Source organism: Sceloporus undulatus, chromosome 9 (genome assembly GCF_019175285.1).
Source record: "Sceloporus undulatus isolate JIND9_A2432 ecotype Alabama chromosome 9, SceUnd_v1.1, whole genome shotgun sequence".
Classification (NCBI taxonomy): domain Eukaryota; kingdom Metazoa; phylum Chordata; class Lepidosauria; order Squamata; family Phrynosomatidae; genus Sceloporus; species Sceloporus undulatus.
This window is the reverse complement of record NC_056530.1, coordinates 33,806,623-33,834,369: the sequence shown is the minus strand read 5'-3', so window position 1 is coordinate 33,834,369 and position 27,747 is coordinate 33,806,623. Positions and strand designations below refer to the sequence as shown.

The 27,747-nt window shown below is 42.9% G+C and overlaps 1 protein-coding gene across 3 annotated transcripts; it reads left to right on the top strand.

Annotated features, from left to right (window-relative positions):
• The first annotated feature begins 126 nt into the window (after window positions 1-126).
• On the top strand, window positions 127-27,747 carry KLC2 (kinesin light chain 2). Of its 3 annotated transcripts, none has more exons than XM_042440099.1 (16): window positions 129-260; window positions 7,587-7,828; window positions 8,845-9,075; window positions 10,095-10,167; window positions 10,354-10,576; window positions 11,469-11,556; window positions 12,509-12,610; window positions 14,015-14,188; window positions 15,107-15,206; window positions 17,370-17,419; window positions 18,567-18,640; window positions 20,965-21,073; window positions 21,375-21,524; window positions 22,281-22,414; window positions 24,818-24,875; window positions 25,828-27,747. In XM_042440099.1, exons 2-16 carry the CDS (start codon window positions 7,589-7,591, stop codon window positions 25,906-25,908), a joined length of 1,887 nt encoding a protein of 628 aa, XP_042296033.1. In that variant the 5' UTR covers window positions 129-260; window positions 7,587-7,588; the 3' UTR covers window positions 25,909-27,747. The 3 variants fall into 3 exon arrangements, with proteins under 3 accessions (XP_042296035.1, XP_042296033.1, XP_042296034.1); XM_042440100.1 differs by having other exon boundaries at window positions 132-260; window positions 22,290-22,414; XM_042440101.1 differs by lacking the exons at window positions 20,965-21,073; window positions 21,375-21,524; window positions 22,281-22,414; window positions 24,818-24,875; window positions 25,828-27,747 and adding an exon at window positions 19,550-19,604 and having other exon boundaries at window positions 127-260.

Here is a 27,747-nt window from a genome sequence, read left to right as displayed (position 1 = left end):
TCTTCACAGCCAAAGCCGAGGGGAGCCACTGTCGTGGCGTCAGAATTCTGACTCCCAATGCGATGGGAATTATTTGTCCTCCGACATTAAAGGAGGGAGCGGGGGTGGGAGGCTCCTCCTCCTCCTCCTCTTTAAGGTGGTTGTTTTGGGGGCGGGGCCAAGCGGGTGCCGGTGCCGCAGTGCATGCCGGGAAGGCTCGGTGGAGGCCCGAAGAGAGAAGAGAAGAGAAGAAAGCGGAGGTTGTTGCTGCTGCTGAGCAGGTATGGTTTCTCAGGGAGGCTACGTCCACACGGGGAAATAACCCGGTTTGGTACAGCTTCACTCTTTTTCTGGCTCAAGGCTATGGCATTCTGGGAGTTGGAGTTTCTTGTGAGGCCCACAACAAACTCCAACTCCCAGAATGCCATAGCCTTGAGCCAGACAACGAGTTAAAGCGGGTCCAAACCGGGTTAATTCTCCAGTGCGGATGCAGCTCCTGCAGAGAGGGAAACAAAATGGCGGGAGGAGTGGAGGGGCTTCCACCAATTAGGAAGAAGGGAGGCACTAAAGCACAGGAGAGTACTTTTCCATAGGGAGGCATTGGGGAATATTTGCCCATAGGGAAACATAGAAGGAGAACACTTTCCCATAGGGATACATAGGAGGAGAACACTTGCCCATAGGGCATCATTGGGGAATATTTGCCCATAGGGATACATAGGAGGAGAACACTTGCCCATAGGGATACATAGGAGAACACTTGCCCATAGGGCATCATTGGGGAATATTTGCCCATAGGGATACATAGGAGGAGAACACTTGCCCATAGGGATACATAGGAGAACACTTGCCCATAGGGCATCATTGGGGAATATTTGCCCATAGGGATACATAGGAGGAGAACACTTGCCCATAGGGCATCATTGGGGAATATTTGCCCATAGGGAACAATAGGAGGAGAACACTTGCCCATAGGGAATCATCGGAGAACACTTGCCCATAGGGAATCATTGGGGAAGACTTGCCCATAGAGAATCTGGCAATCACCATGTTTTTCTATGGGCAAAAGGTCCCCATGATTCTCTATGGGCAAATCTGGTTTCTCGGAGGGCCAGTCCTGTCCCGCTTCAGAGGAGAGCCAGGGTGAACCCCCTCTTAACAAACCCTTCCAAAAAAGCCCTGTCATGGGTTTTCCTTAGTGTCTCCATAAATCAGAAGTGGCTTGAAGGCATACAGCAACTTGGGCAAGTCACACTCTCTCAGCCTCAGAGGATGGCCATGGCGAACCCCCTCTGAAGAAACCTTGCCAAGAAAGCCTTGTCATCGGGTCTCCATAAATCAGAAATAACTTGAAGGCACACAACAACAGCAGCTTCTGCAAGTCACACTCTCTCAGCCTCAGAGGCAAAACAAAAAGCAAAACAATAGCCATTAGGGCTGAATAATAATAAACAAAAACCGTCTGAAGAAACCTGCCAAGGAAACTTAGTCATAGGTTCACTTTATGGTTTCCATAAGGAGGAAACAACTTGAAGACAACCAGCAACAACATGTTGTGCAAGTCACACACTCTCAGCCTTGGAGGATGGCCCTCTGAAGAAGTATAGGATCATAGAGTTGGAAGAGACCCAAAGGCCGCCCAGTTCAACCACATTCTGCCATGCAGGAACTCACATTCAAAGCATCCCTGACAGATAGCTATCCAGCCTCTGTTTATGCTAAGGAAACCCTGGGATAGGGTTACCTTAAATTGGAAAGTTGGTCCAAAACACACTTCAGAAATAATCCAGTTTGAGACTGCTGTAACAGCCCTGGCTGAGTGCTAGGGGATCCTGGGAATTGCAGTTTGTTGTGGCCCCAGGGCTCTTTGGCAGAGGAGGCTAAACGTCTCACAAAATGGCAGTTCCCAGAATTCCCTAGCATTGAGCCAGGGCAGTTAAAGTGGTCTCAAAAGCGGCTCATTTCTGCAGTGTGTTTTGGACCTGGAGTTGCATCTGCACTGCAGAACTAACCTATTTTAATACTGCTTGAACTACCACTGTTCCAGGCTATGGAATTCTGGGAAGTGTAGTTTGTGGCAGTTCAAGCGGTCTCAAAACCAGATTATTTCGCCAGTCAGGATGCAGCCTAAATAGATGGAAGTGCTCTTCCAAAGCTGCAAGATGGTACCCTCTCTAGTTCTACCTGTAGTAAAAAGGGATCTTTGTTATGTGGGGAAGGAAAGGGTTCCTCAGATTCATATGGGTGATACATGGGACAGAGGGTCAACAAATACGTCATAGAATGGTAGAGTTGGAAGAGACCTCAAGGGCCATCCAGTCCAACCCCATTCTGCCATGCAGGAACTCACAATCAAAGCACCCCCGAGAGATGGCCATCCAGCCTTTGCTTAAAGACCTCATCCTCCTTTTCTGGAGGTATTTAAACAGAGGCTGGATGGCCATCTCTCGGGGGTGCTTTGATTGTGAGTCTTTCCCCCATATGGGAAAATATGGGGTGATCAGGTAGAGGTTGGGTGGCTTTCTCCATCTTGAAGACTATGGGGTCTCTATCGGCAGGGGTGATGCTTCCAAATTTTGAGAGGCTTCCCTCTCCTTTGCCAGCACACAGAATACAGTAAATGAAGAAGGATGAGGTAGTTGGAAACATGTTTAGGAGTAGCCATGTTGGCTGTCCAGTAAAATACAACAAATTCCACAAAAGAGCCATGTCTTTATAGGCCACAAAGAGGGTTGATTTTCAGGAAAAAATGATGTTGAATGGAGCTACCATTGCTGTTCCTGTAGATATGAGGAAAGTTGAGACAAAGAGCCAGCATGGTTTAGTGGTCTGAGCTCTAGACGACTCTGGAAACCAGGGTTCGAATCCTGGCTTGGACACGTAAACCCATTGGGTGAGCCACACTCTTTCAGCCTCAGGTTGACCATGGCAAACCTCCACCGAAGGAACTTGCCAAGAAAACATGCCTTAGGGTCGCCCTAAGTTGTTTGAAACAAACAACTAGAAGTAAAGAAGTGGACAGAAAGAAATAAAAGCTCTCCTAAGGTGGGAGAAGAGAGCCAGCGTGGTCTGGTGGTTTGAACGTTGGGCAATGGCTCTGGAGAACAGGGTTCAAATCCCAGATCAGCCATGGAACCCCTTGGGTGACCTTGGACACTCTCTCAGCCTGAGGGGATAGCAATGGCAAATGCCCTCTAAAGACACATACTATGAAAAACCCATGATATCTTCACCTTAGGGTCACTAAAAGTCTCTTTCTACTGTGCTTGGAAAGCTTGTGGTGTTAGCAGTGGAATCGCTAAAATAGAGTAAAATGTAATTATTAGCTTCAACTTGGTCCAAGAGATGTCTTTCTTCTCCTCCAGCCCAAAACATGCAAAGAAACAAGGTGAGGGGCCCTACCTTGGCTCTTTGTCTGTTTCGGGCTGGGGGAGAAGAAAGACGTCTCTCTTGGACCAAGTTGAAGCTAATAACTACATGTTACCTTTATGGGTACCCCATAAAGCCTAGTGACTTGGAGCTATTTGTCTTTGTGTTCTCCTTGGAGCAAAGTGGAAAGAGGCTGCGGTATTTTTAGGTGCATAAATGTGAGGAGTGGATGAGGGACCTGAGAAAAGGACTGGGAAAGGAAGAGAACTTCCTCTCCATCATGCTAATAAATCAGGAGGTAATTTTGCAGAGTTTCAGAGGGGGCATCAAAAGGCTCAGAAGAGGCAGAATTGAGGTCTTAAAAGCTTATAAACCCCCCCTCCTACACTAAGGCAATAAACCTGAATGTATGGGTGGTTTTTTTGACAGCCTAAATTATGAGTACCCAGCATGTTGGGGGCAGTTAGTTTACAGATTGTAAACCTCTTAGAAAGTGCTGCATTCACTATTAAGTGGTATAGAAATGTAAATGCTAATGCTAAGTTATGGGAAAGGCATGAGATCAAGAAGAGATTGTAGGTGCGGAGGGCAGCCTAAGTGCAAAAGGAAAAGTGAAATCTACAGTTAAGTACTGTAAATGAGGATTAGATGGGTCTCCTTTTGGTTGGCCAATAAAGATATCACTGTTTGGTGGATTTTTGACTGGATTTGCTAAATGGCCAACATGGCTACTCCTGGATGTTCTCTCCTTCCCAAAAACCCTGAAGGTAGAAGGACGAGCAGCAGTCCAAAGCTCTGGAAAGAATTCAAATGGAGGAGGAAGAATCTGAGGAAGTGAAAGGGTAGAGCCCCTCTTCCCACCTTTCTGATGATAAACATGGCAAAGACAGGCAAAAAATCAGAAGCTGGCAAGAGGTCATAAATCATGGTAAAAGTAGTATGGATTTTCTGCAGGACACAAATATCTCTCTTTGCATCGTATGTTTGACTTTGGCAATGTATCTTTGTCATTCTCTGTGACTGTAATATCTGAAACCTTGGCCTGTGTGAATCCACGATGGAAGGGAGATGGTTATTTTCTCCATAATCTTAATCACAAACTTTGATAGTCCAAGTTTTATTCCAATTACATGCATGGCCCTTTTGATTTCTAAGAGGAAATGTTGAAAAGGCCATTCAAATAAAAAGGGATCGGAATATTTCCACTCGTCTGAAGAGCAGTTTTGTCTGGGGGTGTTGAGGAAACCTTGGGTAAAAAAAGAATTTGTAAAGCACTTGGTGAATTTTGCATGGGGGGGATGGTTAGAAGAGATCCGCAAAGCTTTCCTTGACCTCCATTGCAGGATGAGTGGCTGGTAATTCATTCCTTTTTAAAGTTTTTACACTTTATAGAGAAAGAGGAGAGCCTGAGAAGAGAGAGAGAGGGAGGGAGAAATCCCTTTCTAAACCAATATGGCTGAGGCTGCTATAGGTGGGTAGGATAAGCAGTGTATATCTGGCTAGGGTTCTCGTTGTGGCATCCTTTTGGATGTTCACATTTCTCCGTTTCTGGGTAGAAAGGAGCCAGGTTGTCATATCACAAAGGAGGTGTGGAGGGAAAAGAGTCTGATGACAGGCAAAATGATGCACGATTTTTGCTTTTATGCATGGTTGGATATTTTGGATGAGAGTGTGGGTGGGTGGTGTGGGGAGGGAGAAGTGAAGTTTCTTCTCCTTGCACTGCTGCAGCCGAAATGGCTTGGTTTGCAGGGCACAGGACTCCACGCCGCATTGCGTCTCTGTTGTCCATGCCTGAAGCAGCCACCTGCTGGGGCAAGAGGGGAACTACATTGCCTGATGGACCTGAAAAGGGAGTAAAGTTATTTTTTCTGACCCTCTTATTTTCCTTGGATTCCTAAAATGCTGGAGAAGCACGCAGGAGCTTCAAAACACCCCTTCTCCTAGAGTCATAGAGTTGGAAGAGACCACAAGGGCCATCCAGTCCAACCCCCCTGCCATGCAGGAACTCACAGTCAAAGCATCCCTGATAGAAGTCATCCAGCCTCTGTTTTAAGACCTCCAAGGAAGGAGACCACCACCCTCCTGCCAAACAGCCCTTACTATCAGGATGTTTCACTTAACATTGATGTGGAATCTCTTTTCCTGTAGCTTCCATCCATTGCTCCGTGTCCTTTTCTCTGGAGTAGAAGGAAATAAGCATCCTCCATCCTGAATCATAGAATCATGGAAGAGACCACAAGGGCCATCCAGTCCAACCCCATTCTGGCATGCAGGAACTCTCCATCAAAGCATACCCAACAGATGGCCATCCAGCCTCTGTTTAAAGACCTCCAAGGAAGGAGACTCCACTACACTCCGAGGGAGCAGTGTGTTCCACTGTTGAACAGCCTTTACTGTCAGGAAGTTCCTCCTAAAATTGAGGTGGAAGCTCTTTTCCTGCAGCTTGCATCCATTGTTCCGGGTCCAGTTCTCTGGAACAGCAGAAAACAAGTTTGTTCCCTCATCAATATGACACTCCTTCACATACTTAAACATGGCTATCATATCACCTCTTAAAAGTCTCTTCTCCAGGTCAACTTCTCCTAGTTCTAGATGTCTTGGGGCTGGTTGGGTTTACTTGGAGGCAACTCGTTGCATCTCTGTGTTTTAACACTTGACATCTTGAAGTGGCACTCAGGCATACATAACAGGTTTTGGGGCTCAGCTGTCCTTTGGTCAAGTGCTGCCTGTTGTTACATTCTTGCCACAAGTATTCAAAACCTAGCTGTGGCATGGGTTGTTCATAGCACACATCTCTGCACGTTTATAGAGACACAAGTCCTGCTGTTTTCATTAGGGCTTACTCTCCAGTAACCCTGTTTTGGGTTGCTACCTAAGGCTGCTGATCACAACTTTTTATGAAGAAAGCAGGAATACAATTGAAGGGTTTGAAGAACTTCACTTGCTTTGCACTATAGTTGGGTAGAAAAGCACCTTCGTCGTTGTCTGTTCAAATCCTTTTCTCAGTGCAGGGATCTGCAGTAGGGTATGGAGCACCAGCACCCTTGACATATGGCTCTCTGGCCTCTACTGAAATATCCATGGATGAAGAAAACCCTTCATCTTCTGAGGCTGTTTGTCCCACTGTTCAGCACCCCTTACTATTTGAAAGCCTCCCCTAATATTATGTAGCGAGATCTTGTAGCACCTTTCAGACTAACGGAAAGAAAGAAGTTGGCAGCATGAGTAAACTTCAGATCCATTTAGTGTCCCAATATTGTCCTAATAATATCCTAATATTGTCTCTCTTCTCCCAAAAACAGCCATATTAAGGTAGGATAATGTGATTATTTGAGGATGTAACAAGTATTCAAAGTCTAGCTTGCGTATACATGGACCTTGGTTTCTGCTGGGGTTCGGTTCTGGGACTTCAGATGGATACCAAAATCCATGGATGCTCATTAAATACAAAGGCATATTAAAATGGTTTCCCTTATATAAAAGAAGGAAAATCAAGATTTGCTTTATAGAATGTATATACTTTAAAGATATTTGCAAGCCATGGATGTTTTGAATCTGCGGATAAAAAAATCATTGGATCTGGAGGGCTGATTGTAACACAAGCCTGTGCATGTACAAGATCTTGTCTAGAATATCTACAATTGGCCTTCTGTATCCATGGATTGCTTATCATGAATTCAACCATCCATGGCTTGAAACTATTTTAAAGATATTTTTAATATATAAATTCCCAAAAGCAAACCTTTTTTTATAAGGAGCACCATTTTACTACACCACTGTATTTCATGGGACTTGAGCATTCATGGATTTTGGTATCCATTGGGAGGAGAGGGGGTCCTGGAACCAAACCCAAGCAGATACCAAGGGCTTTCAGAGAGACCTATCCATGAGACGCAGTATTGCGTAGTGGTTTTGAGTCCTGAACTAAGACTTGAGAGATCTTGTCTCCATTCAGCTGTGAAACTCTCTTGGTGAGCTTGGGCTTGATAACCATCTTGGGGGGAATGGAGGAACTATTCATTTCCTTTCAGCCTGACCTACCCCTCAGGGTGGTTGTTAGAATGAAAGGAAGGAGGAGAGAAGAATTGGGTATCCTTGGAGGATGAAGATCAAGTCTTAATTGATAATAACCTCAAGCCAGGTCTGGTATAGTGTGGTTTATGCCTTTTTATCAAGTTTTGGCATCATACTGATTCTTTCTTTTCCTGTTTTCCCCCCTCTTCCTGTTGCTTTTGAAGTGATGGCGACCATGTTGTACCTCCGTGAGGAGAAGATGAGCCAAGATGAGATTGTGCTAGGCACTAGGGCCGTGGTGCAGGGCCTGGAGACTTTGCGCACAGAGCACCACTCACTATTGTCTGCACTCCTTGACACCGTCAACCGCATGGAACAAAAGCATGAAAGCAGTGCTGCACAGGAGAAAGCCAGTCTCTTGCGGAAGTCTCTGGAAGCCATTGAGCTGGGGCTGGGAGAGGCTCAGGTAATAGCCACTAAGCCCAAAGGTCAGCCTGAATGTGACTTTTGGACAATCGAAAGAATACAGGAACCTGCGTGTGCCACTTCAGATTGTTTGTCTGTGTTGTTCGCTGTTGGTTTTTTGGGGGTTTTGTTTGATAAGTTGCGGTTCTTTAGCGTGATGGTCTTGCAAGTTGTTGCCTTCCAGAAGTTGTGGGATTCTTCCCCATCAATGCTGGCCCTAATGGCTGCTGCAGTCCATCAATTCCGGAGGGGTGGGGCTGGCTACACATTCTTCACTCATACTTTAAGACCTTGGGTCAGGGAGGTCTTTCATATTTCCTGTCACCTGTTTTCCTTCTACAGGGAGATATTGGAAACCAAACCTTCAGCCTTGTGCACACAATGTAGGTTCTCCAGCTCTGAGTTTTGCTTCCATACTATGGGAACTAAAGGAAACACCTAGGGATCACTAAATTAATCTGTTGGGAGTTGTTATGTCTTCTTGCTTCTTTGAAATACATAGGTGAGCTGGCTCTGTTTAAACTTGTATCCTACTTTTGGCTTTTGGAACCTTTGACAATGAAGTATCACAGACTTTTTCCTTGTTGTTCCATTCAGCCAACATGTGCGGAATGCAGTAAATGAAAACAACTTCAAACTCATTGTGAAACAACAGTTACCCAAACCACATAGCAAAACAAAACCCATAAACCAGTGTACCAGAAATGAGCCATAATTATTGCATCCCAAATATTTTTTAACCTAGCATCAAAAGCAAACCAGTGCCAGAACCACTGAGAAGGCCTTGTCCTGCTTATCCATGTGGTGTATTTTTCCAGTGGTGGAACACAGAGAAGATGCTGTCAGCAGATCTAAATGCCGCCAGTGGCCATAAAGAGCTGGAGAACTGTGGGAGTTGTAGGTTGTAATTTTTTTTAATCTTTCCAAGCTATGGGTATGTATAGGAAGATACAATGTTTAGTTACTGAGGTCTCAGGTCACTTAGGATTTTTGTTTTCACACTGTCTCTGGTTATAGGTCATCATTGCTCTGTCCAGCCACCTGAGTGCAGTGGAATCAGAGAAACAGAAGCTGCGGGCTCAAGTGCGGCGCCTGGTGCAGGAAAACCAGTGGCTGCGAGATGAACTGGCCAGTACTCAGCAAAAGCTGCAGCGCAGCGAGCAGTCGGTGGCTCAACTCGAGGAGGAGAAAAAGCACCTGGAGTTTATGAACCAGATTAAAAAAATTGACGAAGACGTCTCCCCATCTGTTGGTGGCCTTTCTTTCTTCCTCTTCCCAACTTTTCATGTCTTTTCTCATTCTCTGTTCATAGGAAGAAGTACTTGGTGCAATTATTTTAAAACCTGATAAATCCATCCATCAAAATGCCTGAACTTGGCTTGTACCATTATAAGCTTGAATAATGGTTTGAAGTCTATAATCTATGATTAAGTAGGAATCATGGTTTGGCATGCTATTTGGATCAAGCCTGTGTTTGTCATTTCTGGCACAGGGTTGGGATAGAAAAAGCCAGCTCTCTTTCAGTTGACCAAAGCTACCTTACCTGGAAGAGATTTCCATAACTCCAGGCTAGAAGTCAGTGTGTTGTTGGAGTTAGAGTGTTAGACTGGGACTTGGGAGATCTGGATTGTAGTCCCCTCAAATGCATGAAACTCACTGATTGACTTTGGGCCAATTATGCACCTGGCCTGTCTCATAAGGTTATTGCAAGAATAAAAATGGAGAGGCATGTATTGTGCCTTGGGATAATTGTAGAAAGGCAGGGTATACATGGAAATCATAAATAAGCAGGCCATGGTCAAAAGTGTTATCAAGCTTATCAGAATAGAACAATTATCTTTTGCTTATCTATTTTCTGAAATGCCTCGTTGAATTTTTAAGTTCTGATTTTGTAAATGTATGCTCTGCTTTTTAAAAAACATTTTGTGCATGCCACTTTTAGACTTTTAAACTTTGCTCAAAAAACATCCTATAACTCAGGAAACATGTGACCCTCTAGAATAGATGTTCTTAAACTTCATTTCCCATTATCCTTCCCCATAGCCTCTGTCTGCTAGGGCTGTGTGAGTTGCAGTCTGACAATGTCTGGAAGGCAGCATGCTCCCGATCCCTGCTCTAAAGGAATGCAAGCAAACTGAAAATGGTTTAATGAGCCTCCAAACTCAGATTAAAAATAGGCCTTGGTGGTTAGAATGGTGGGATTTCTTTTCATTCTTGTCCCTGTGCAATTGTGAGGTTCCAGCCCTGGGTGTTGTCTTTCTGTCCAGGATGAGAAGAGTGGGGATACTGCTAAGGACACCTTGGATGACCTTTTCCCCAGTGATGATGACCAGGGACAAGGTGAGCTGTGCCCAGTTCCCTGGAGCCAAGCTGATCCCTTTCAGCCTTTGTGACTTTTCACTTCTCCCACAACTTGTTTGTAGCCCATACTGTAGTTCCTTTGACAGTTAAATGTGTATATGGGATTTTTCTGACATGTGTAGTGGGCACTCTGATTTCAAACTGATTTTGCCAAACTCTCTGCAGGACAGTCTCACAGTACTGGGGATGCAGCTGCCCAGCATGGTGGTTATGAGATCCCAGCACGCCTGCGGACACTTCACAACCTGGTGATCCAGTACGCCTCCCAAGGTCGCTATGAGGTGGCTGTACCACTCTGTAAACAAGCACTGGAGGACCTGGAGAAAACCTCAGGACATGACCACCCTGATGTGGCCACCATGTTGAATATTCTCGCACTGGTGTACAGGTATGAGATTTGCCTCCCTTGATGCAATATCTTAATTGTTGTTGTTGTTATTATTATTATTATTATTATTATTATTATTATTAAGCTTTATTTATATAGCGCTGGAAATTTACACAGTGCTGTACATACAATTAATTAAAATAGATAAAATGGACCTACCTATGGAGCACATTCTACAAAAAACATTAAATATAATACATAGTAGTACATGTTAACATTCAATAAAATAAGACAACAAATTAAAACAACATTAGATAACAATCATGTAATGCCTGGGAACGCTTCCCTGAACAGTTCTTAATCCTTTCAGTAATTTGAATATTTAGAAGGCTTAGGTAAAGCAGTCTGATCCATACACTATCATTCTCTTCATGTGGATACAGAGGACCAGGAATAATAATAATAATAACAACAACAACAACAACAATTACTACCATTACCAGTAATATTCCCATCATATCCTGCCCTTTCCCCAGAGTTGGGACCGAAAGTATTAGCAGTTATAGTTGTAGTGGTTAGAATGTTAGTCTGGGACTTTAGAGAAACAAAGATAAGTGCCCACAAAACCATGAAAATCCCTGGTTGACTTGAGGCCAGCCCCACCTTCTCAACCTGATTTAGTTTACAGGATTGTCATAAAAAGAAGGTAGAAGAGAGGATATTTCATCTCTGTGGAAGAAAGGGCAGGATGTACATGTAACTGCAATGAAAAATAAAATACATAGCTTGTTGAGAAGAAATATAATCCTTGGTATTGTAGCTTGCATGTCATTGAGAGAGCATTTATATGCACGAATAGTACAGACTAGGAAGGAATGTACAGTGTGCTTTTTTTGTATATTGTAAATGTGGTCTTTTTTTCAGGCAGAGAATTTCTTTTTCTCCTTGCTAGGGACCAAAATAAATACAAGGAGGCAGCCCACCTTCTCAATGATGCCTTGGCTATCCGGGAGAAAACACTGGGGAAGGATCATCCAGCTGTAAGTGCCACATGAAATCTCAATCCTGTGCTCCAAATTTTTCCAGGTTCTGCAGTTTTGAGTAAATTAATCTACAGAGGCAAATAGAGTTACACTTAACATATCTGTTTTTACATTATGTTCTATTTATAAACTTCCCCTCCCCAACACTGTTGGAATATTTTGGGCTTCATTAAGGTTGTGGGTGAACAGATATGTGAATATGTGGATTGGACAGTATTAGCTCTGCACATGTTTGTCCTTTATTTTTATTCACTGTCATGTTTTCTGGAGACTTCAAAAGCAGTATATGAAGCAACAGCATAGGAAGCACAAACATTTCAGTTGTCAAAGTAACTTAAAAGCTAAAACAGGCAGTCTAGTAAAAGTCAAACAGGAAGAAACAGAAACAGTGATAACTGCAAAGTGCTGCTAAGCACAACAGGATAAGATTATTTGTGTTGGGAATGCTGTTAAGAAAGTGAGATAATCAAGCAACCCATAGAATAATGTTTTACAGTTTAGGAGCAACCACCGAAAGGGTCCTACTACTGATGGGAAACAAACTGATTTCCATTTCAGGTAGAACTTGAAGCTGTCCTTTACTTTGATTACTTTAAATCCCGAGGCAGTTCATATGGGAGAGACTCTTTAAACTAGGTTTAGGGTGGGAAGTGTGGCACAGGAAAATCTGCTAAGTAAAGTTCCGTTCTTTTGTTTTTGGCATTCATGACTATCCACTTTCTGGTTTCAGTATATCTAGTAGAAGCCAGTTGGATGATTGTTTCAAGGTTTTTCCACAACCATGAGGGCTAGCATCTTTTCTATTAAATGAAATAAGTTATCACTCAGGATTCTGGATTTGCTATGTTTCTGTTCCCATTTTGGAAATAGCTTTCTGAGGTCTATGTGCTGGCAGTATGATAGTTTTTGAGTTGTGCAGTGTTTAACTAGGCCTTTTTTTCATATTCAGGTAGCTGCTACTCTCAACAATCTGGCTGTGCTTTATGGCAAACGGGCCAAATACAAGGAGGCAGAACCCCTATGTAAGAGAGCTCTGGAGATCCGTGAAAAGGTATTTGCAAATTGAAGCAATGAGCATTCTTTATTTAATGTACTGTATATACTTGACTATAAGTCAACCTCATGTATAAAGTCAAGGGAAGGTTTTGGGGCCAGAATTATGGATTTTGATATGATCCGTACATGTCAAGAATATAACCTAGAGGCATCTAAAGGATAAAGCAAAGGGAAACAGTGCCAAAGAACTTACAGACTGCTAAAATAAAGCTGCTTCGGGTCTCTTTGGAGGTATGCTATTTAAATGATGCATGGGTCCTAAAAGTCCAGAGGTCGCACCAAAGCCACACTCCATTCCTAAGCACTGGAGTGCAGCTTTGGTGCAGCTTCCGGATTCTTAGGGTGCATGCATCATTTAAATAGCTTACCTCCAAAGAGACCTGAAGCAGCTTTATTTTGGCAGTCTGTAACAGGCCAAAATTCTGGCAGGCATCACTGTGTGTGCTCACCCTAAAGGTTGGATTGATGAGCGAATAAAGGGAGGTCAGTGCTTCCAGGACAGTTACATTCTTGCCTTTCACCAGGAGATGGTTCCTTTTTTTTACAAGAGTTAAAATACAGTATGTACATTGATCGAAGGATAAGCTGACTCAGTTTTTTTCTAGTCTTATACATAGAATCAAAGAGTTGGAAGAGACTCCAAGGGCTATCCAGTCCAACTCTCTGCCATGCATAAATATACAATCAAAGCACCCCGACAGATGGCCATCCAGCCTCTGTTTAAAAACAGTATATGAGTATATACAGTATTTTTAAAATGTCACATTTTATGTTTCTTGATTACATTGGGCGTCTGGCATAATGTATTCTCTTTTTCCTTGCTTTGTGGTAGAGACATGATTTTGTCTTCAGTTCTGTTCATTTCCAATTTAAAAAGGATCAGATAGCAGATCATGGGAAAGAACTTCCTCTGTCTGTGACTAGGAAAGCTGCTGTCATCCAGAGCAGATGTCATAACAATAAAGAATGATCTTTGCCTCTAAGACCTCTTTCCAATTTTTTCCCTCCTATCTCTGCAGATCTTTCTATCTCAGCTTGTTTAGGTTGTGTAAGGCAGGTTCTTATGTCCTAGTGCAGTGCTACTCAGGGTGGTGGGATATGGACCAAAATTATGTGTGAGCTCTGGCTGCCAGCCCATGATAAGTTTCCAGGAACAGAAAGTGATGTAGTAAATGGGCACGAATATAATGCCCACCCATGGCAGATGAGGAAAGAAATCCTGCCAGTCTCCCACATCTATAGCTTAAAAAATAAAACTTAAAATTATGACTTGCTTGATCAACAAACATGGAGGAATATTGCCTTTGTATTCTTTCTCTCCAGACTCAAAATCATTGAACAGTGTCTCTTTTTCCTCTCCCTTCCTCTTCCTTTCCCCCACACCCTCAACTTACTCCAGGTACTAGGGAAGTACCACCCAGATGTAGCCAAGCAGTTGAACAACTTGGCCCTTCTGTGCCAGAACCAAGGCAAATATGAGGAGGTCCAGTACTATTACCGGCGTGCCCTAGAGATCTATGAGTCACGCCTTGGGCCTGATGATCCCAACGTGGCTAAGACCAAAAACAATCTGGTGAGAGGCTTTTGGATGGGGCTCAAGAAATTTGTAGGAAATGGGCTAAGCATACAAGGAAAGAAGGGAAAAGACTGAAGGGCAAAACAGACTGTCTAGAAGTGCAGGCATTGGGGTGGAGTGGGTGCATAGCGACTGCACGCCCTAACTCCACCCCGATGCTGGCTTCATATTGTGCACTTGACCGCACTGTGGGGGGGGGCATCATGGCACTCCTTTGGCGCAGCATTTATACATGCTGCACCAAAGAAATGCCAAAAAGCCACTGCTGTTGTGACAAGGGCAGCTTTTTGCCAGTTCTAAAAGGAGCAGCATTTTGCCATTCTTTTTAGAATCAGAAAAGCAATGCATCGGGGTGCAGTGTGCAGTTTCCACAAACCCGATCTGGCTCTGAAAGGAGCAATGGGAAGCCGCTCTTTTGGGGGCTGTCTGTTGAGCCCCAAAGTTTAGAAAAAGTACTACATTGGATTAGTTTCCAGTGACCCCCAGCCAAAGCATGCTTTTATGTGGCAAAAATGCCCCCACGCACATAATAGCATTTTGGAGCAAAAATTAAATCAGTTATTTTTTATACCCCTGGGGGTCTGTGGGAGCCACAGAAATGGCCTTGGGAAGGCGCTTGTAGCCGATGGTCTACGCTTTGCTCACTACAGGCCTAAATGCTGGAAGTGAGGGGGAAGAGCTGTGTTATTTGTGATATTTTAATGTTTTTTTTTCCTAGAGAAAAGGATAAGAATGCTTTGAATGAATGAATGAATGAATGAATAAATAATAATAATAATAATAATAATAGTTATTATTTATACCCTGCTCTTCAGCCAAAAGGCTATAAGAGCGGCTTACAAATTGTTAATTAGACATTTAAGTAAATAATTACCATTCTGACTTCTTCTCTTACCTCTGAATATCCTCTCGCAGGCCTCCTGCTACCTCAAACAAGGCAAATACAATGATGCTGAGGCCCTCTTCAAGGACATTCTGACCCGAGCACATGAGAGAGAATTTGGATCTGTCAATGGTGAGTGTGGAAACTCATAATGAATGTGTTTATGCATTTTCTTTTTTCACGACCTATGTGCTATTTACAAGGAGAAAAGAAGCTATGCAGAGAAGCTACACAATGATCTACATTGATAATCATAGAAACAATAAAACTTCGTGCAATATCAATTGATGCTCTCTTGTGGTGCTCATGTTTGTTGAGGAGAACAGTTTCTCATGGATGGCAGAGTCTAGTTTGAAGCTGAAAGTTGCTAGACATTGTGAAAATGTCAGGAGGGGGGTGGTAATTGTGAAAAAACCATCTATTGAGCTTAGTCTGCTGCCATTTTGGCTTTGTGTATTATTGTTCTGAAGGTCAGAGGTAGTGTCAACATTTCTGTTCTGCTGCTTTCTAATTTCTTTACATACACATGCACCACCCTTTATCAAAATTCCAGGGTGGTTTGCAAAATTAAAACTGCAACAATTAAATAATAGTTTTTTGTGGGGTTTTTTGGACTACATGGCCATGTTCTAGAAGAGGCCACATAGCCTGAAAAACCCACAGAAAAACTAGCCTTTGACTTCACAATTAAATAATAGAAAAGTCAACCATAAGAAATTCCAGAATTCATATTATGACAATACTTTTTATTGGGATGCAAAAATATATACAGTACAAACTTTTTTGATCTCTTCATTACATAGAATGTTGCAGAAAGTAGGTTGGAGGAGTTGAATATACATCATATAGTTTCTATGCCTTCTTGAGATGCAAAGAAGAGGAAGGGTCTGAAACCTGTGGTGGAGTCTCCTTCTTTGAAGGTTTTTAAGCAGAAGCTGGATGGCCATCTGTCGGGGATACTTTGATTGAGAGTTTCTGCATGGCAGAATGGGGTTGGACTGGATGGCCCTTGGGGTCTCTTCCAACTCTATGAAACTTTTAAATGAGGATTATCAAGTGAGACATTGGGATTATGTTTCAGACAGAGTCTTGGAGAGGGGCATGTTTGATTTTCCATTTTGAAAGTAGGAAAATCACATGTAAACTCAGAACTGTTCCATCTCATTTAAAGCTCAGGCACTTTTCTGTCAGTAGAGAAGAGAGGGTAATTTGGCAGTTTTCATGTTGGTGTGGTTATCTCCCAGCATGCCGGTGCCAGGGAATCCAGTTGTGCATACCTTACCTGTGCACATCTAAGGCCTTTTTGCATCTGGCTGGCAGGGGTGGGGCTTGACCACCTTTGAGCTATGCCTTAAACTTTTTCATCTACATTCCATCAAGGGCATGTCACTGGGCATGTTCTTGATCCTCACTTTGTTTTGATTAATCAGCTTCCTCTCCTCAGGGCACAATATGTAGCAGAAGGAGGGAGTATGAGTTCCTCTCTAAACTTTGTAGGCAGTGGGTCTTCCATTGTTTCTCCCTGTCTAGGTTTGCCCCAAGGCCCATCCTAGGCTTGCGATTGGCTGCTTCAGCTAATGCCTTGTTTGACTAATAATTGCTGCCCCCTTCCTTACCAAGCAGCCTGGAGTTTGATCTACACCAGGGGTGGGTAGATTCAGATTGCATGCATCCTTCCAATGGTAAGCAACTAGTCACAACCTCTAGGGGTGTTATTGGCCATTTCAACTCATCCCTCTCACCTGTATTAGGCAAATAATTATAAGGTCCCTTTTAGTTTTGAAATAAGATCCCACCATTCCTAAAACAGAGTAAGGAAAAATGCCCAGTTGTACCCCCTAGAAGATATGATTGGCCATCTGAAGGCCATTCAGATGGTAACAGAGGGGCACCACTCCAAACTCCCAGGGGCAGATATGACCATTGGCTCTCTGCAGTTTGTCCAGGATTTGTGCATATTGAAGACACTACATGGTTCAGTCCCCATCTGACATCTGAGAAGGACCCCTGTCTGAAAGCCCAGAGAGCCAGTGAACTAGATGAACTGAGTTACTGACTCACTAGGAAGTGGGTTCTGATGTTCTTGTTGAAATGAGCTGTTTATTCAGAACCATGAAGACCAGAATTTTAACTTTCTTAGAGGAAGGAGTCATAGCACGAGACAAGGTTTATCTGATGGTATAAGGCAGTTTCTTCAGAGCTTTGAAAATTACTTTCAAAGGTAATTAGCTTTAGATACAAACCTAGCACAATCAGTGCTTTGATTAGATCTTTTCTTCTGTCATTTCTCTGCAGGAGACAATAAGCCCATCTGGATGCATGCTGAAGAGCGGGAGGAAAGTAAGGTACCTCTGCATTTTATGAAGGAGAAAGGAGCCAGGACTTTGGACCAGAAGCCCATCTGGTCTGAACCCCTCCCTGTAACTTGGGGTGGGCAGTTCTGAGGGCCAGGGCCAGTTTCACTCCTCCAACCCCAGCATGGGCCATATGCCACAAATAGCTCCGTTTTTCTCTGTGGTCCCTATCAAAATGGCACCAGGAAGCAATGTTCCATCACTTTGAAAATGAAAGTGATGGAACATTGCAGGGTAGGATTCCAGATTATTTCCAAACCTTTTTACTGTTTGCACCGAGGAAGGCCTTTTTGTTTGCAAGATTGAATGTACACCCCTCAAATGTGAGCAGCGGCAAATATTTGCAGACCCCATTTTTGAATCGTGTATGCCACTGTGATCAAGCTCCAGATGTTCTCTATCAAATTGTATTGCTTTGTCCAATGTATATAATTCTGAGGGGAAATAGTTAAGAAAGTATTGGAAATGAATATCTGTTTGGATCGGTTGTCAGTGGAATACTTATTGGAAGATCAGAACCCACATATTACCAGGTTAATGGCCAATTTTCTGGTGGAGGCAACAAGATTATGGCTTAAATTTTAATAATGATCCTGAAGTTTTATTTTAAATGTATGTTGTTGTTGTATGCCTAATAAAGGTTGACTGACTGACTGACTGACTTTGAGAATGAATTGCAGAGGAAAATGTGGTATTTGGCAATAGTATGGTACAACCTCCATATCCACAGGGGATGCATTCCTAGAATTAGCTCAGATAATAGTTGAGGCTATATTTCCAGCAGAAGTCGACCATAGAGTCAAGCTGGAGAACCGCAGCTGCTAGTTGTCTAGAGAGACCATATTATTTTAGACGTGGGTACATAAAACTGTGGGTACCAGTTCTGTGGATATTGGGGTTGTACTGTACAATGTATTGGGGTGCTGGGGGGTGGAGAGATTTTCTGTGTTTTCATAAGTTTGGGAGCTATTTTGTTTGTGCCTGGTTTGAATGAATTTTAAAAAAATTAGGAGGGCTTGGTGTGGCTTGTGGGGGCTTCAGGTGTCACAAAAGTGGGATTCATCCAGAGGCCATATGTGACCTGCAGACCTCACTGTGCCTGTCCCTGTTATACCTTTTATCATGTGTTTCTCCTCAGGATAAACACAAGGAGAAGGACAGTGCCCCTTATGGAGAGTATGGCAGCTGGTACAAAGCCTGCAAAGTGGACAGGTGAGTACTGTCAATTTCCTTTGGGTGTGTAGAAAATGTCATGGGGTATGCCTTCAGCTTAAGTTCATACACCCTGTCTGCAGTAAACTGGCAGCCATGAAGGAGCAAGGAGGCCAATGGGCCTGGATTTTTCATTGATTTGGACAATTATTGTGATAATGCTGTCTTTCCTTGCATTTATAAGTATACCAGATTTTTCATTCCTAGTTTTTCTTCTGTCAGCATTGCTTCCTCAAAAATGTTGCTATGGGTGTCTGTTTTTTACCTTTTGTATATGAATATTTGGAACTTTAACATATTTTTACAGTGGCTGAGTGCTTGAAATCAAACGGAAGCCAGAGGCTTTGGAATTTGATGATGCACCCTATGAGCGTGTGGGTGTCATTGGAGTCATCCTCCCATCAGTCCTTGCCAGATTGGCTAATGGTCAGGGATGTTGGAGGCCGTAATCCATCAACATTTGAACTACCACAAATTTCCCAGTACTGGTTTAGGAGTTAAATTTTCATATTGTTGCAAGTTAAGCTTGCTCTTGCTTCACTAGAATCACAGGTTCAGAAAATCATAGAGTTGGAAGAGACCCCAAGGGCCATCCAGTCCAACCCCCCTGCCATGCAGGAAATCACAATCAAAGCATTCCCAACAGATGGTCATCCAGCCTCTTTAAAGACCTCCAAGGAAGGAGACTCCACTACACTCTGAGGAAGTGTGTTCCACTGTTGAACAGCCCTTACTGTCAGGAGGTTCTGCCTAATGTTGAGGTGAAATCTCTTCCTGGAGCTTGCATCCATTGTTCCGGGTCCTGTTCTCTGGAGCAGCAGAAAACAAGCTTGCTTCTTCCTCAATATGACATCCCTTCAGATATTTAAACAGGGCTATCATATCACCTCTTAACCTTCTCTTCTCCAGGCTAAACAGCCCCAGCTCCCTAAGTCGTTCCTCATAGGGCTTCATGGTTTCCAGACCCTTCACCATTTTAGTCGCTCTCCTTTGGACACATGGCTCCAGTTTCTCAACATCCTTTTTGAATTGTGGTGCCCAGAACTGGACACAGTATTCCAGGTGGGATATATATCTCCCAGCTATACTCATTTCGGTGGCACTGATTGCCCCAATTGTGTGTAAGCAGTAGATAGTTTATGTATTTAATGCACTGTATGTATTACAGTCATGTCCTGCCCTTCTTCCATAATGGAACCCAAATGATGGCATTCCCAGTCCATCTCCCATTCAAATACTAACCAGAACCAACCTTAGTTTCAAATAAGTGACTATATTCTATGTCTTCACATAATGTCTTTTAACTATGTGTTTTAGAAGAGTACATAAGACAGGCCCGGGGAACCTTTGACCTATGCAGTGCTTTGGACTACAATTCCCAGAATCTTTTTGTTATTCACTATGCTGGCTAGGGCTGTAGGAGATGAGGTCAAAAACATTTGAAGGGCCAAATATCCAGAGGTTTTGCAATCCTGATATAAAAGAGCCAAGAATAACAGCAGATAATTAACAAAATATTAGAATACAGAAAGGACTGTAGAAGAGGAAAATTATAAGTACAGTGTTCATATTTTTAAACAAAGGAAATTTTTGTTTTATTATAACCTTCCCTGACCTAGCGCTCTCTAGATGCGTTGGACTATGTCTCATAACCTTAAAACCAGTACAGCAGGAATTGTAACCTGGTGTATCTGGGGGACAGTTTTACAGCAGGTACACCTTTTGACTCAAAAGGGCCAACAAGACATCTTACAAATATAACTTTATAAAACAAAATTTTGGGCAGAAAGTAACCAAATGATTATTGACAATGTAGCCTGTTTTTTGCTCTTATAGTTTGAACAATATCATAGATGCTAAGTGAAACTGAGTCTGTACTGAATATGTTCCATCATACATTTTGCTATTTTATATGCATTTTGTTAAGTCCACCTATGAGGCAAAATGGATTTTATATTTGTCTGAATATTGTCTTTTTGGTTTCTATGGTCAGTGGACTGGAATAAATCATAATACACATACAATTTTAAAACAACTAATGGGACAGAAAGGATTTATTTATATGCTGCCCAGCCATAGGGAATTCGAGTGGCTTACAACAGAGGGAAAATACAAGGCAATAACAATACATATTAATTTAAAAAATGTAACATGGCAATGCCTTAAACAATAATAATAAAATAAAATAGCGATTAACAATAGCAGTAAATAAATGCTGCAACTCTGAATATTTTATCTTGGTGATTTCTCCTTAAGTTATCAGAAAGGCACAAGAGTGGGGTACTTTTATTCCATCTACCTTTACGCTTTCCCCCCACTCATAGCCCTACAGTCAACACAACTCTAAAAAGCTTGGGAGCTCTCTATCGGCGCCAAGGCAAGCTGGAGGCTGCAGTGACACTGGAGGAGTGTGCCCAGAAAACCCGCAAACAGGTGAGTGCTTTAACGTGGTTCCTGGTGGTGAAAGGATAGCTAGGTGTGTCTGAGCAGTGGAATGGGAGCATCCCTGTGTATGAGAAATAGCATAGACTTGGTAGTTCACTTGTTCACCTTAGATGGTTATGACCTTCTTTCAAGTGATCTAAAAGAGAAATATTTGCTAAAAGGAAGAAAAATAAATGAATTGGGGATACAAAAATGGTGTCTGTAAGAGTGTCTCCCCCTCCCCATGCACTGCTGGGATAGCAATCTGGGGCACCATTGAACCCTCCTCTGACCTCTGTCCTCCTGCTAGGGCATGGATGCTATCAACCAGAGCAAGGTAGTGGAACTACTGAAGGATGGGAACCACTCGGAGCACTGGCAAAATCGAAGGGGAGTTTCCAGCACCAACAAATGTGAAAATGGAAATGAAACAGAAGATGGAACAGCTGAGTGGTCTGGGGTGAGAGCCAGCAAAATGTGAAATAGCCTAATATGTTTGACAGCTGCTTCATTTCATCTTGTAAAATGATAGCCCAATGTAAAATGATGTATAGGATGCCAGAACATAACAATACCAGAAGCTTATCATGAGTTACTTAGTTTTCAAAGTGTTTCATGTACATCAAGGGAGCAGAAAGTCTACCATAGCTCATACTACCAGCTTCTTTCTTTCAGCTAGTTTTAAAGTTGCTACAAGATCCCCTTGCTGCCTGGAAATATTAGAGATTGAATCTGGGAGTATGTATCTGAGGAAGTAGACTGAAATCTACGAAAGCTCATGCTACCAACATCTGTCTTTCAGTTTGTTTCAAAGACACTACAATAGCAATATTAATATGATTCCGCAGACTAACATGGCTATGTCTTTGAATTTTGAGGCAGGGCTACCTTGGATTCTGCTAGACGAGGGATTCAAAAGATGCATGGAGCCCATGTGCCCTGCAAGTGATTCTCGAAGCCTACTGAGCCACTTTCAAATCATTTTAAAATTTCAGGTTCATTCGGCGATGCTTTTTTGCCTGAAAATGGCCCCACATGACCCCAAATTCCTACCAATGTCCCTCTTCCAGTTGTGCTAGACATTGGATTTTTTCCAGAGTACATTTCTCATAATCCCTCTACTCCATCCCTTTCTTTTTCTGTCTGTCTTTTTATATTTTCCATGCTTGGGCTCACCATTTTCCTGCTTTCTCTCCTCCCCCCCCCCCCAAAAAAATCTTCACAGGTGGGCTCTGGGGCCCTGCAGCGCAGCAGCTCCTTTGGGAAACTGCGTGATGCTCTGCGACGAAGCAGTGAAATGCTGGTCAAGAAACTGCAGGGGAGCAGCCCACAGCAGTCCAGGAACCTTGGGTGAGTGTTAGCCTAATGGCTTCTCTTTAGGAGGAGGGCAGAGGCAGGTGTGGGAGCTGTTGCAGACTGTTTCACACTTTTAAAAACACAAAAACTGGAGTGAATGGCTTCATGTAGCTCTGCCAGTGCTTGGCAGTATTGCATTCCAAAGAATGAGTTTCTTGCAATTCCTCTTTTCAGTAGTGAAGATAAAAATATGTTGCACTGTCGTTGTGACTTGATGATAGACAGCTTCCTCCATTTTTTGCTATGTATCTGTAGCTCTTCCAGTTGTTTTTATAGTTCTAGTAGTGGGGCCTCACTGAGTGAGTAATAATAGCACATGATTCAGGCACTGGTTTGTGGGTGATGATCTGGTAGCAAGGCAGAAAGGGCTGTGTCACAAGCCAGCAACTTCCAGCACTTACCGTTTTAAAGAAATTTATTTACTGTATTATTTATTTTTGAGAAACACGAGGGTATAAGATTACTTTTAAACATTTTAACTACAACCTTAACTAATGACTTGGGGAACCTTTTAACTGCAACTAATTCCTTTTTCAAAGTGATGTCCAGTTATGAGTTCTACCTTATTCTTTTTCAATATGTTCAGTACAAGGACTGCCCTGCTTGATCAGGCTCACAGTCTAGCATTTTGGTATGCAGCTTGCCATCCTCCCTTCTTGCCAATAGTCAGTGAGGTACCTCTGGGAGGGAGGTTCACAAGCAAGCATGAAAGGTTTTTTATAGGTCTTCAATATCTATTATTATTATTATTATTATTATTATTATTATTATTATTATTATCTACTATTATTTAAATTAACATCCCCACATACAGTACCAGTGGCATATATATGTCTGTGCCTCACTTCCACTCCACCAAATGCATCTGAGGAAGTAGACTGCATGATGCATGACGCCAAGTTCTTTATTTCAGTTAGTCTCAAAGGTGCTACAAGATCTTTCTATGTACTGGTTCTACAGACTAACAAGGCTATAGCTGTTAATGCTATTATTATTAGTTATTTTATTCATTTATATTCTGCCTTTCTCCCAATAATGGTACTCAAAGGCATCTAACAAAATATTTTAAACAATAGAAATATACAAAAACATTAATAAAAGTATAAATATAAGATTTAAAAAGCAGTTAAATAATTTATACTTAAAACTTTAGACATTAAAAATCTGAAAATTCATTACATGACTGTATATAAACCTTAAAACCATCACTGCATAGCATTTGGAAGCTCAACCCTTAATCTGGAAAGGCCTGCCAGAAGAGATATGTCGTAATTGCTTTTTGTACCACCTGATTCTCCACTGCTGCCTTGTGTTTGAGTGATGTCTGCCTCCCCATATGCACTTCCACCCACTGACTCTTGACTCCAAACACTGCCCAACTGACAATGGTGTTTCCCTTTCCACACTTCTCAGCCTTGAGCCAGCAGACAGGTACATGTCCTTGTGCCCAGCTGCCAGCCTCTTGTGCTGAACCCATCAGGGAGATGTGACCTGCTTGCCCCTCTTCTGCCCAGGGATGATGCCAGGCTAAGGAACAGGGCATCCCACTGCCCTGTCCCTCCCATAAACCATAGAATTTCACCCACCTGCCTGCCTCCCTCCTTCGCTTCCCTGGTCTCCTCACTCTCTCACACACTTACACACAAAAGCTGCCTGCATTCCTGGTCAAGGTCCTCCACCTCCATCCACCTCCTTCATTCCAGGCAGAGGTCCTATCTCATAGCCATTGACTGCTGCAACAATGAAGTTAGGGATTACACTGCTACTTATAAAGCCAATTGACTGGGGCACCTGGGGATATTCTGTTATCTACCAAAAATAAATAAATGATTATGTGTGTTTTCCCTGTCTTTTTGTGGATCATAGGTTGAGAAACACTGATGTAGATGTTAAGTAGCATAGGGAACAACCCTGAGGGACTCCGCAGCTCATTGACCAAGAGGTTGAGCAAGGATTCCCCAGCACTGCCTTCTGAGAACACCTCTCCAGAACAGAGCCACTGTAGAACAAATCCCATCCCAGAGAGGCAAATCAGAAGGATACCATGGCGGTACTAAAAAGCACAAATAGGTCCAGCAGCACCAACACTCTTCTTGTCCAATTCTCTGCGTAGGTGATCAAAGCTTTCTTTGTGCCACAACCAAGCCTAAAAACATGGAAGTGGAACTAGATAATCTGCCCCATACAAGAACCCAACCAGTATCTAGTACCTGAAGGTTAACTGTCCTTGAACCTGGATGCTTGATTCTTGACTGTCATGGTTAATAATGTAATGAGTTGAGGTGATATTCTGTACTCTACAACAGTAATCAGCATTCTCCTCTTTGGAAAGTCTGTTTCCTCTATTCACAGGCTTTAAACTTAACATCTCTGCCTTTTTTTTTGGTCTATGCACAGGATGAAGCGTGCCAGTTCTCTCAACTTTTTGAACAAGAGCATAGAAGAGCCAAGTGAGGTATGCACAGATTGCAAGGACAGCCTGCATCAACTTTTGCATTGTCCTTGTTTTGTGCTTGTGGGGAGAAAGTAGTGGTTGCTTCACAAAAACAGGATGTTCTTTCCCAACTACTTCCAGGCTTGGTCTTAAAGAGTGGAGAGAAATCTCTCTGTTCGTTTCTAGGCAACTGCAAAATGTTTTGGTTTATACTTGACCATCTTATCCCACTCCCAGCTTCAAGGTTTCATGACTAACTGCTAGATACGTTGTATGGACTATGGAAGGGAAATACAGGCTTGTGCAGTTCAGTTTCTAAATGAAATTAAGAACAGTCCAGTTTTATCCTCCTACCCAGTCGATATCCTTTCCAAAATATGAGGTAAAAATGTACTGAGGGAAAGAATGAGAGGCTGACTTGCTGGGAGCAAAGAGCACCAAACAAACAACAGGATCATAATGGGGATCTGAATCTAGATTTCCTTAGTAACAAGGCCCCCAAATTTCTGCCCCCAATACTGTGTCAAGCTTTTGCTCTGAAAATGAAGGCTTTCCTTGACAGCTTGTTGGTACTCTGATAGAAAGGCCAAGATCATGATGATACTAATATTAAAAACCTTCTAAAAGTGAGAATTTTCTTTATCCTAAAACTTTTGTGCGTGAGGAAGAAGACTGAAACTGCCATGCTCCCTAATGCATGAAACAGTAGGAAAATAATGGTATGTAGGCTGCTCTGAGAGCTTTTTCAGCTGAAGTATGGTAAAATGGTTTTATTAACAGTGTTATAGAACCTTTGATGCTTTTGAATGGTATTCCCAAAATATCTCTCCCAGCCTCATTTTGAGGCTGACCAGGGCATTCTGGAGCTCCAAGCTTTTAGCCTTCCCTTGATTGCACCACTTGGCACTGATGTTTTTCTCCATGATTTTCCACGGTGTTAATAGTCATCTCTTCTGTTTCTCCTCCCCTCCAGGTTTCTAGTCGTCTATCTGACAGCCGGGGCTTTAGTGCAAGTAATGTAGACCTCTCCCGGCGTAGTTCTCTGCTGGCATGAGGAGAAGCATCTTGGCCCATGCCACAGGATCGTGAAGAACTGGACTGCATTGGACCACCTCTCTTCTCTGTGCTGCTGCCCCACCTATGAACACTTGGAAGGCATGAGGAGAGCCACCCTCAGTTACAAGGTTATGCTTGCCCAGAGTAGGGGGAGTGTCTGCCTTCTCTCACTTCATCAGATATATGCCCCCATGCATGAATGCACCACACATCTTCCTTTCCACTGTTGTCATATTGCTGCCATCGTTGTGGCTGTACTCTGCTACCAGAAGAAAGTATTGTTAGCACAGCGAGTATGGCGCATAACTCTGCCATCTCTCTGTCTCCATCACCACCCAGGGCATCTTTCTGCACTTCAGGCTCTTATAAAGGAGCAAATTTGCTTCCGAGAAACACAGCCCTGCAATCTTCACATATGCATATACATTGTCAAATTGTCCCTTCTTCTGAGAGCTAAGAATTGTATCGAGTAACAGAGATAAAAGCAGGGCCAACTCAACAGTCTAAATTGTTTATCTGTTAAAGAGGGAGAACTACAATTCCCTGCCTTCCTTGTAGCAGCATTTTGTCACGTGAACCTTCTTTAACCCAACCTGTGTGATATTTTTGTCTTGTTCCTGATTTACTGTATGTTTTTGGCCTCAGGGAGATGCTGTTCTTTTCAAAGTTATGATCCTTTCTCTGATCTTTACTTCTATTTGTGTGTCTCTGCGCAACCACCTCCATACTCTTACTCTCCTTCTCTCCCCATTTTGTCTGTTTCTCCTCCTTTTTATACCTTCATTGTGGTACGGCAAGGGTGGCCTCTTTAACAATTATCTGTTTACCTTGGACATTTTGGCCAGTGCTATTTTGTTCATTTTGTTCACGTGTCCTTTGCACATCCCTGCCTCCCACAAAATAGGAGTTTGAGGGACAGAGGAAGAAGACTGGGTATCTCTTTACAGTTATCAGTGTCATAGATACTGGTAGCATCACTGCAAGCAAAGGTACTGCCAGGTTTCTTCTTCAGAGTGAATGTGTGTGAGATTTGCTGTCTTCCTTTCTAGCCAGATTGAAAAATAGCCCATTAATTGTTGGGGAGGAAAGGTTAGGATACCTAACACATCAGCCATGGCACTTTCTGTGTCTGTGCTGCTTTTATGGGTCCTTCCTCACACTGAATTCTCTGAAATTGTTGCCCTGTTCCTACTGTAACTTGTTCTTGTTTAGAAGCTTGTTCCTTGAAGGGTCTCTGGGTTGATAGGAGCATGGAAACAAGGAGAATGAGGGTAGGGGCCATCTTGGATTGGAAAATGAAGATTTGTCTTCCTGATATGTCTGTGCTGAGGAACATCCACCAAACCCTCTTTCCTCCTATGCAAGAAGCATGCTGGTGTGTACATAAGCCCTATGCATTTGTTCAAAATGTCTCTGGAAATCTTAAGCACTACAAACAGCTGCCTTATTTCCTAGTGAGGTTTTTCATTGCAGCTGAAATTGGAGGTGGAAGTTGGCAGGAAGGAACATGACCTGTGTATATTGTGTACCTGTCATTTGCCCACCCCTACAGAAAGCACTTGTATTTTAAGAACACAATCTGCCCAGCTCCCGTTACTATAGCTGGTGTAGACATTCACAAACTCCACAGTTGTCTCTTCTCTCACAAAGGAAAAAAAAGATCATACGAATGGGCAGGGCCCATGCCAACTTCCATCCCTTAACACTATGTGTGTGTGAGACTATGGCTGTTGTTGGGGAGGCAAGGTAGCTGTTGCAGGAAAGGATGAGAGGAAGGGGCAAATTTTGTGCTGCATTTAATTATGTTGCTGTAGAAATAAAAGGAAAATCTCTTGGG